This window comes from Olea europaea, chromosome 17, assembly GCF_002742605.1.
Source record: "Olea europaea var. sylvestris chromosome 17, O_europaea_v1, whole genome shotgun sequence".
Lineage (NCBI taxonomy): Eukaryota > Viridiplantae > Streptophyta > Magnoliopsida > Lamiales > Oleaceae > Olea > Olea europaea.
Window position 1 is genome coordinate 6209100 of NC_036253.1, and position 10404 is coordinate 6219503.

The 10404-nt window shown below is 35.0% G+C and overlaps 1 protein-coding gene across 1 annotated transcript; it reads right to left on the reverse strand.

The window, feature by feature from the left end:
* Window positions 1-5309: 5309 nt before the first annotated feature.
* Window positions 5310-7665, reverse strand: LOC111366197 (probable WRKY transcription factor 40). The gene is made up of 5 exons (XM_022986901.1): window positions 7392-7665; window positions 6864-6923; window positions 6440-6760; window positions 6069-6185; window positions 5310-5891 (listed from the first exon to the last, which is right to left on the reverse strand). Exons 1-5 carry the CDS (start codon window positions 7473-7475, stop codon window positions 5535-5537), a joined length of 939 nt encoding a protein of 312 aa, XP_022842669.1. The 5' UTR covers window positions 7476-7665; the 3' UTR covers window positions 5310-5534.
* Between the last annotated feature and the right edge of the window lie 2739 nt (window positions 7666-10404).

Consider the following 10404-nt stretch of genomic DNA (forward strand, 5'->3'; position numbering starts at 1 on the left):
AGATAAGCGGGGCCTCCGTGTATGAATTTTATTGTGTGGATTGCTTAGACCAGTGGGGTGAAGAGTAGGTAAAAATCTTAAATTGGGGGTTGAACTAAATGTCAAGAAAAACAACAAATGGCATAAAATTAATATGTGAGAATAAGACACTTCTTTTTATACCTTTATGACTCGAGCAAGTAAGCCTGTAAGAATATTTCAAAATCTCGTGCCCTAAGATCAACTCGTCTGAGAGCCACAGGCCCAAATCTCATTACATGGGTTATATAGAAAGCAAATGAGAAGATGATAAAAAAAAAGTCAGAAAAATCAGAGAAAAGGGAGAAAAACAAAAGAGAGACAATAACATGAAGACAAGCCCTTGGACATTTGGTTGAAGAAACTATACTTTTGAGGCGAGGCAAGTAACCTAGTTTAATCTTGAGTGTCGAAGCAATCAAACTTAGGAGAGCCTGCACTTGTTGACATGTAAACTTTTGATAGTGAGATTAATCCAAACTACAAGAGGGTGAGGGCTACAACTATGTAAACTCCTAATTTTAGAACACAACCCCCGGATAATTGAGTGAAAAGAATAAGTTTGGGGGGTTGTATATCTCTCGAGAGAGCAAGGATACATTTGACCACTTGGGGTCGGGACTTAAACTCATCATGAACCTGATATGTTGGCATGAATTCACACAAACGTCAAGTATGCATTTAAAAGGTAAGGGTTAATGTTATTTTTGCACTGATAAATTTTCATAAAGTCAAATACTTAGTCCAATCCTGAGCCGCAATAGGGTATTAAGCCATGTTTGTTCAGAATTAAGTTACTATCTTGTTTGAGGACAAATAATAGTTCAAATTTGGGAGGTTTGATAAGTGGGTTTTTGCAAATTTATTTGTCACAAATAAAACTTAATTACGAGCAAAATGATTGAATTGTCACTTAATTTCGTTATATTTGTGAATTTTAGGGAACACCGATGAACATGATGAAATTTAAGAAAAAAGACGCGAAAAATGACTAAAATGATGCAAGGTGAAAGTTCAGGGACCAAGGTGCAACTATCCAAAAGTTGACCCAATGAACAAATCAAGAAATTGATTGAGCCAAATGCCAATTGATGATATCTTGGGATGACGGAATGGAAAGAATGAAGAAAAGATGTCAAGAAGTGAAAGATTCAAGTAAAGGGACAAAATTAGAATAAATGAAAGTTAGAGTCTACCATGCAGCCAAATGATAGAACTCTCGCGCGGTCGCACGAACAAGTGCAGGGAATTCTGGAGACAGCATGGCATAACCATGCGGCCGCACAAGTTAAAGCCATACGGTCGCATAGTAGGCTTTCAACACGAAAATTTTACTTTCCTTATAGATTGAAACTCTTTTGGTAACTTAATTTTCACGCTATATAAATACCAAAAGACGTCCAGAAAGAGCAGAACATAATTGGAGGCAGAAAAACACTTCTTGGAGAGGATTTTGAGCGCAAGAACGAAGATTGGGACAAAGAGCTTCAAGATTTCATAACCCGGTGATGCCTTTTATTCAAAACCTGATGTATTTCGTTATTTCAACTATGTTAGGCTAGATTCTCATGTGCTATGAGATCGATGTACCATGTAATTAGATCTTTAATTTTCTAGTTTTGCAATTTAACATAAAGACATATTTCTATTGTTTTGAATAATTTATATGCAATTATTGTTTCCGCAATTAAGGGCTCGTAATTGTGTGAGTTTGGGTGATTTATTCTCGCATTCGAGAGAATTGAAATAGATTCGACATAATATAAATCATCGTAGGGTCCGATAGGAAATAGAAATATACCGCTATACCCTACGTGAATCTTAAATGTTCATAAAATTGCATGCATTTTTATATATGCACTTGTCATAGAAATATAGGCCGGTGGTATGTAGAAATAGGTTCAATACATCTCGAGAGAGAGTATTGGATAGATTTAGGACCATTGATTCGTCAACAATTGAAGTGTGTTGTCATATTGTGAAACTAGGGTTTAAAGTGATAATTGCATGAAAAATCGCGATCCTAGTGTATTTAATTTTTATTGATTACAACAACGTGCGTTCTCAACATTTGATTTCATTCTAGAGTGTTAAAATATTGTTTTGCATACTAATTTTAATTTAATCATAAAATTCGCATAATTAGGGTTTCTTTCCAAAATTAGGGTTTAATTAGGTCTACATTCACTTTGGTAATTTAGTTTCGGTTAAGGCTATGATAGATAAAATTTAAACTAATCAATCTGTGTGGGACGATATTCGGACTCATTTAATCCACTTTATTACTTGTTAACGAACCGTACACTTGCAGTAGTTTTAAATCGAAAGAAAATATTTCATGAACAAATTCCACTAAATTGCATTTTGGAATCTCGATTTATAGCAAAAAACTATTCAAAGTTCCTAAAACTCCTTGTAAGGCTTGTTGGAAAATACGTTGTCGGAATGTGAAAAATATATCACAGGGGTGGATTCGAAATGAAATTGTCAAGTCACCCATAACTCTTAAGTCAAAACAAGAATAATATTGGGTTAGAGTTTTGGGTCACAGATGAAATTATCAAACAATAGAAAGCAAGTGGACTGGATTTAACCATCACTGGCCCAAGTATCATCATATCCGACATTGGACTTGATTTTGTCATCACAGCCCAACACAACGTTTGGAAATGCTAATTGGTTGTGCTTGTAAGCAGGACTACTTTTTCAGATTCACTCAGCATTTGCAATCATATCAGAGGGCTTCTTACACAGAGATCTTTGTCAGTATTCAGGTCTATCTCCCGATGTCTTGCATTTAGTCTAGATTTGCAACTTTTGTCGTTGATGAACTTATCAATTCTTTATCCACTTAAATCTCCAAAAATCTTCAGTCAATAGTTACATATAAGAAGTAACATGTAGACGTTTTTAGATGTTGGCAGCATGTATTGTGTCATTTGTCGCTGTGATGGCTAATGTTGGCTCTCATGGACTTCTGTGCCTTGCCCACGTGGTCGTCTTCTAAGGTACAAGAATGAGAGGAGGGTGGGAGATTATGCTTAAAGAAATACGCGTGCCCAGAGGTGTAAACGGGGTTGTGCCTGGCTCGTGAGCCCATGCCAGCCCTGAACTTACGCGTAGTCCATTCCCAAGAAACATTTTGTTTTTTTCTCGAGCCATCAGAACAGCCCAGATGACCCATGCCCTGCCTTGGGACAGGCTTGGCCGTCTTTGCCTATTTTTCCACCTCTATGCATAGGTGTGCTCAGACGCGCATATACAGAGATAGAGAAAGGGGATTGGGACGGTTGGCATACCAATGTAAACTTTCTGGTACTCTTCTTCACTTCTTGGATGAGTGCACTGCCAATATAGACTCTCAAACAGCTTCTAGTCTACAGAAAGTAATTTCTCCAGAATCCGAAGCAAAACTGTTATCACAATTGCTCATAGGATATCGACAGTTCCGATCATGGACGATATACTTATTTTGGATCAAGGGACACTGGTAAGATTGTTCAGTGTCTGACATTTTACATCCCCGTTCTTGCAACATTCATTTAGATCATTTTCAGTCCCTGCGGGAGGAAGGAACGTGCTTTAGACTTTTAGTTCACTGCACGTGCAAGATTATTTAAGAGAAACGATGCATTCAACTTCGAACCTGCAATATCTGTAAGGCAAAATCTATAAAGTACCATAGTTTCTGTGCTTTGAAAGAGTTCTTTTCCTAATTGAAACACCTTACGAGAAGAGTGAAAAATTCACGAATGGAAAAGTATTTTGGTGAATTATGACTGTAATAAAAGAATACTTATCAGCATAAAGGCCTCTTATAGAACTATCGTTATGGTGGATTAAACTTGTACGATCTAGTATTGCATACCATGCTCTTTCTATATACGAGTATCATTAATTGATTGTGGTATACAATTACACGGTTTGACGTGATTAATTAGTCAATCATGAAGTACTTACATCATTTTAAGCTATTTTCTGGATCTCCTTTGCATGTTGAACAAGGCAATCCACAATTACTACTGTGCAGTGAATCCTCAAGATTCTCGTGTTTTGCCAGGATTTCAACATGTAATTTCCCGCAGACTAATGATATTCTCACTATACCTGCCTACTATCCTGCGAAACCACAGTCAAGAGCATGAGCTTGACAAATGAAAAAGAGAGTGGATTTTGGGCAGGAAAACATTAGCACGCCATATGTAGAGTGGAGCCCTTCAAATTAGTGGTCTAAGATTGCGACAAGTCAATCCTCTCTCTCCTTGTTGACCCGGGTGTCCTAATTCAACCACATTAAGGATTTCAAAACATGGGAGTATGCCAAATTTGATTTGTTTTGCCATTCCCTTTTTGTTTTTATGTGACCTTCCAATTCCACAAAAGTGTGCTTGTCTGCGCACGCGCAAAAGAGAATCTTAAGAATATAATTTTGTTTGCATAATAATTGGATAGAATAGCGTCAATTTTTTCGCAATGGGAGATACGAATACGATAGCTACAAGTTTGTGTTAAAGATTAGGGCTGGGGACGGTTCTGTTCGGTTCTCGTTAGAATCAAATCGTATCCAAAATTTTTGAATACTTAGTAAGTGGAACCGTTTGGGTTCGATTCCATTCGATTTTCAAGTTCAGTACTATAATTAATTTTTATTATTATTTATAAACTTACATTAATTCAACTAATAACATGTTTAATCTTAACCCTTACAAAATAACGTGTCCAATTTTATGTGTCTTTTACATCTTTCTTTGTTGAGTTCTTCATAAATTTGGTTGTGAAAATCATAGAAAGAGGATGATAGCGAACTTATTATAATTAAGAGAGACGCTATCGAGTTTCAATTTGATTTCTGCAGAACTGTAAAAACGGTACTATAGTAGAATAACATATTTGAGTAAAACTTAGGTCAATTTAATTAAGTTGGACTTGGATTGATAATTAGAAATAGGAAAATCATATTTTTGGATTAGCCAATTTATTTAGAAAAAAATTTAAAATAATTTGGCTTATTTAAAAAATTAAGGAGGTTCGATTTTTATTCGTTTTTTCGGTTCTTGATAGAACCTAGAACCGAACCCATCGGTTTTTAATTCAGATATCTGTTTGAATATTTAACTTAAGATTCTTCGATTTGATTAGGGACCAATTCGATTCGATTTGATTTGGAAGTTTTGCCCTAGTTAAGATATTTAATTATACTATTAATAGTATTCACTACCACTTTACACGTTTGGAATCCCTATTGATTCAAGCCAGAGTACCTGGGTTTATTGGAATTTACTTCTTTCTAGTTAAAGATAACAATTCCAAACTTATATTTCAACACTGTTCAGCAAATTTGCGTAACATGATTTACTTCTTGCTCGTTTGAGACTGTACACAACTAGAAAGTGGAGGGGAAAAAGAAGAAGCTAAAATTTGTCTATAATATAGCCGAGTCTTATCTAATATTGTGTATCAAAATACTCTTTGAGTTTCAGCATAGTCATAAATATACGACAGAATCCTTCGATCTTCTACCATTTTTCTGTCCGAGGATTTTGTTGAAGAAACTGTCCCGAAATGGCTGCTGCAAGTGCTGATTTGAAATTGGGATCTTTTGTTAATGTAGAAGCCATTTGTTCCACTAGATACTGTTGAAATTGTGGTGTACCCATTTTCCTGTCTGAATCAGTTGCTGGCTTTGGTTTTGTAAGATCAAGTGTAATGGTCTGTGCAGACGAGCTTAGAGGCGTGGTCGAGCAAGGGACCGTGCCAAGTGTCACACCTCGGCCGGAGCCAGAACTGGGCTCGGGTTTCGAGGGGTGAGGATGGTTGTGCTCTCCTTCATAAGTTGCTACTAGAATAGATTGATCCTCTATACTTCTTTGAACCTACAGAAAGATCATGAAATAAAAGGCCTTAGAAATCTAAAAACTTGAGAAAATTGGAAAAATTAACAACTCTTGAAAAGGATTAATCTTTTTCAATTAAAACAAAGTTAAAATCTGTTTGATTATAGTGTTCAATCCTATCTACTACTATGTACCAAACCTTCGTTAATTACATACCTTCTTTTTTACTGGACAGCTTGGAGCAAAAGAGCATTTGAAATAAGCTCTCGGAGAAGGATTGTCCCTGGTAACCTTCTGTCCATACTTCCTCCATTGATATCCATCTTTAACAATCTGTAATTTGAATAAAGCAGTTTTTAAGCACAGGAAATAGACCAAAGTTCAACAACTTTACTTTACAGTTTCGTAAACAAGATTTTAACCTTTTTTTTCCCTTAATTTCTATTTAATATTGTCCCTTCCGGCATAACAAACGTGCGAAGGAGAAGAAATTCTAAGATTTCTCTCAATATATATCTCGATAAATTACTCTTTTTCCACACTTATGAGAAGTTTCTAAGAATTGAGATTGACTTATAATTACTTACAAGGCTTGTATCAGATGCTTCAGTTCGTACGCTGGCACGCGAAATCTTTGGTTTGATGTGTTCTTCCCTTTGTTTCTTGCATGAATCTTCATCACTTGAACTGCTCTCGGAAGGGCATTTGGTTCCATCTGTATTGCCATTGTTGTTGCTGCTATCAGCTTTCCTTTTTCTTGATGCATCATTATCCACTACAGAATTCTTGCTTATGTTCGTCAATCGGTCTCGCAATTCGTTGTAATTCTCACACATCACTGTTAATAGTTCTGTCAGCTTCTTGTTTTCAGCACTCAACCGGTTTAGTTCCTCTATTAACGCACCTTTCTGAGAAAAAAAAAATGTTAAGGATTCCATTTTTTATCATTCTTGAAATATGGAACAGTTTCTGCGTGTGTTAATAAGCTAAAATCATGATAAAAATACTCACCTCTTCTTTCACTGTAATATTTCTTCCCAACTCAATAAAATCACTTGGCACCTCTTGTTTCTGAAACAAAAAAAAGCTAGATTAGCACAAGGAATGTGTCGGTGATAGGATCGACTTAAAAAAAAAAAAAAAAAAATGGGTTCGTCCGTCAATATTCTTGAAAAGCCGAAAACTAAGATCATGTTTGGTACATGAGATTTATTGCTCACAGCTCAAAAGGCAAGATTTTAAATCGTGTTTCTCTCAGATCCTCTCTACCAAACATGTCATAAGTACAGTATATATAGTTCTAAAGAGTCACATACCCGCAGCAGTGGTGCCTCGTCGAGAATTCTTAGTGGTTTGGCATTAAGATCCAATGGGTTCGTCCGTCAATATTCTTGAAAAGCCGAAAACTAAGATCATGTTTGGTACATGAGATTTATTGCTCACAGCTCAAAAGGCAAGATTTTAAATCGTGTTTCTCTCAGATCCTCTCTACCAAACATGTCATAAGTACAGTATATATAGTTCTAAAGAGTCACATACCCGCAGCAGTGGTGCCTCGTCGAGAATTCTTAGTGGTTTGGCATTAAGATCCAATGAAGTATTCAGCAGGCTAGTGAATTCCATAGCTTCAGATACTGAAGTTTTGCAAGTTTTTCAAAGTGCTTCAATTTCTTCAGAAAATGCTCTCAAATTGGTCAAACTTCTGTGTTTATCTAATGTTTGAAGCAAAATCCAATGAAGAGAAGATGTATATATAATACATAGACCTTATCAAGTGGTAGGAAGGTAGAGAGGAAGATGTGAAGAGTAGTTGATAAAATAATCCTATTTTGTCATTTATTTATAGCCGAAATGGAACTCAAAGTTGGTCGTCGGCAGGAAAAGTAAAAGGTGGGTTCGTTGATTACAAGAAGTCGGTATTAACTGTACAGCAAAATTTTCACTTTTAAGTACAACATTTTTAAAATCTTTTTTATTTTTATTTTTTTATAAACTGACCTTTTTTTTATATAGAAAATAATAAAAGATGTACATACTTTCAAGCAAATTAAACGAAACTTTTAAGCACAATTAAACACTTTCGGAGTCATATAAGTAGCAATGAGAAAGCAAAAAGTGTATCGAAAAAAAAAATTCAAATAGAGGAAATTAAAGTGGTTGTTTAAGTTTTAACCATGATTTCTAAGGATCCGTTTGATTGTAAAAGTGGAAACGACAAATTAATTCCATGTAAGTTGAAAAAGAAAAAATCAACAAAATTATAAGAATTCGATTTTCACTCCATGCTTTAAATGTTTGTACTTTGAAATTTGAACTTTATTTTCACTTTTGTATCAAATAGTTAAAAGTAGAAAACGAATGCTCGAATGTGACATTTTTTATAAAATTTAAGGTAACTCGTTTATGATTAAGAAAAGACTTGGGAAACATGAGGATTGAAATTCTTTGGAGAAGTCAAAGTCAAGCCCACCTTTGTTAGGAAGAAGATGACGAGGTACGTACCTTTAGTTGAACTCCTATATTGACCGATCTTCTCGTGTCTTTATCCATAACATTAATATTAATATTAATAATATTAATATATGTCAGTGTGAGTGGACCAGGACGAGTAATTTAAGTGGTATAGGTTGCGTATTAGTCACGTTTGTACTCGTGTTTCATGTTATTTTGTATTTTACTAGTGGAAGAACTTTGTTACATGACGTACGTGGTTCTCTGTCGGTCACCTGTAACGTGACGGTATACTCTGATTTAAATACTAGTTTATGCTCTAAAATGTTTAATTGTTAAATTTGATTGAAAAAAAAAAAAAAAAGGTTAAACCCTAACCTTAAGGATCCCTCACCACTCCTGCCCTGGAGTATCGTGAGGAAGGTAAATCGCAGGTTATGCCTCCAAGGGTACAGGGTGGAAGGCTGCTTGTACACTTGCACTTACCCAAGAGTCAAATCCATATTTCAGGATTCGAACCCTTGACGCAGCAGCCTCAAGCAAAGTTGAATTTCTCCACCCTCCCCTTTTACCACTTGGAGATGTGCCCTGGGGGCGTTAAAGTTGATTGAATATTGACTAAAGGCTCTTGTATTGATAAATTGGATCTTGGAATTAGGATTGTAAAACAAAAACTACAGAGTAGAAAAATTGAACTGAAATCATCAAACGTCAACGGGATTGATTTGATCCAAGATAAGAGTTCTAAAACGACTTGATCTATGTTTCGAAGTTTTATTTGAAAACAAATTAGATACCTTTAAATAATAAAAAAATTAAATTTCTACCATAATTAGATTGATAAATTGCCACCTTAACCTCTAAATAAAACATAATTATTAATATTTTAATGCAAAAATAGAAAATTTGATCAATTGTCCATTACCAAATTTTGTAATTCTCCTCATTTCACAACTTTCATTGACAGTTAGTCCATACAGTATACACCAAAGTCGAAACCCTCTTCGTCTTCTGTTTTCACGCCGCACAAGCTCAAAACCAAGAAGCTCCACGATATTGGCGTTTTTCACTCTCAAATCAATGGCAACGATGACACTAGTGATTTTATTGTCATTTTTCTTTAATTTGATTGATATTTAAATTTATAATTTTGCTTGATATTTTTACGTTTGAATTTTTTTCAAACCATTTTGAACGATTCTGTTTGCAAATTAGTTAAAAATCAATTTAATCGAAACACTTAACGCTTCTAGTTGAAAATATGACTAACAAGAACTTTTTGATTGACTTGTGACAATTTCAAGCCAAAAATGGAAGACAATATTATGTATTAAGTTTGGTCTCATGGCATATTATGAATATGTAGTAGAATCGGATATTATTATGCTACTTTTATTCACATATGCATTTTGAATTATTCATAAGTACTATCTACTGACACATCACGTATTTTTACCTATTTATAAACACTTCACAACGTGATTTGTAGACTTATTTTGTAGAGACAAATATCCAATTTCAAAAATTAAGAACTAAATATATGTATGCATGATACGCATTTCAATGATACTTAATGTCTATCATTATTGCCCCCAGGGCATATCTCCCAGTGGCAAATGAGAAGGCGGATAGTGTGCAGAGTTCGATTCCCCACAAGGTGGAATTGGCTTTGTTGCAAGCGGAAGTTACCATATGGGTTAACAGTCTTGGTCTATCCATGTGCTCTTCACCCTGGCTCCTGGGAGGCACATCCTGCGATTTACCTCCTCCACGATGGCCCAGGACAGGGTCGGTGGGGGCCCATAAGGTTGGGGTTCAACCTTTTTTTTTTTTTTTTTTTTAATGTCTATCATTATTTACTTAATACAGTCACCAATATCGTTCATTATTAATATCTATATGCACGATACACATTTCAAGAAAACTTCATGTCAATCATTGTTTAATTAATATAATCATTAATCGCCAGTAAAAATATTTATTATATATACACGAAAAACAAATACAGTAAATAACCAAGCTATTGACGATTAAATCAAAATTCAGCTAAATATTTTTATACACAAAATCTGTCTTAGGCATTAGAGTCTCTTTGATTGTC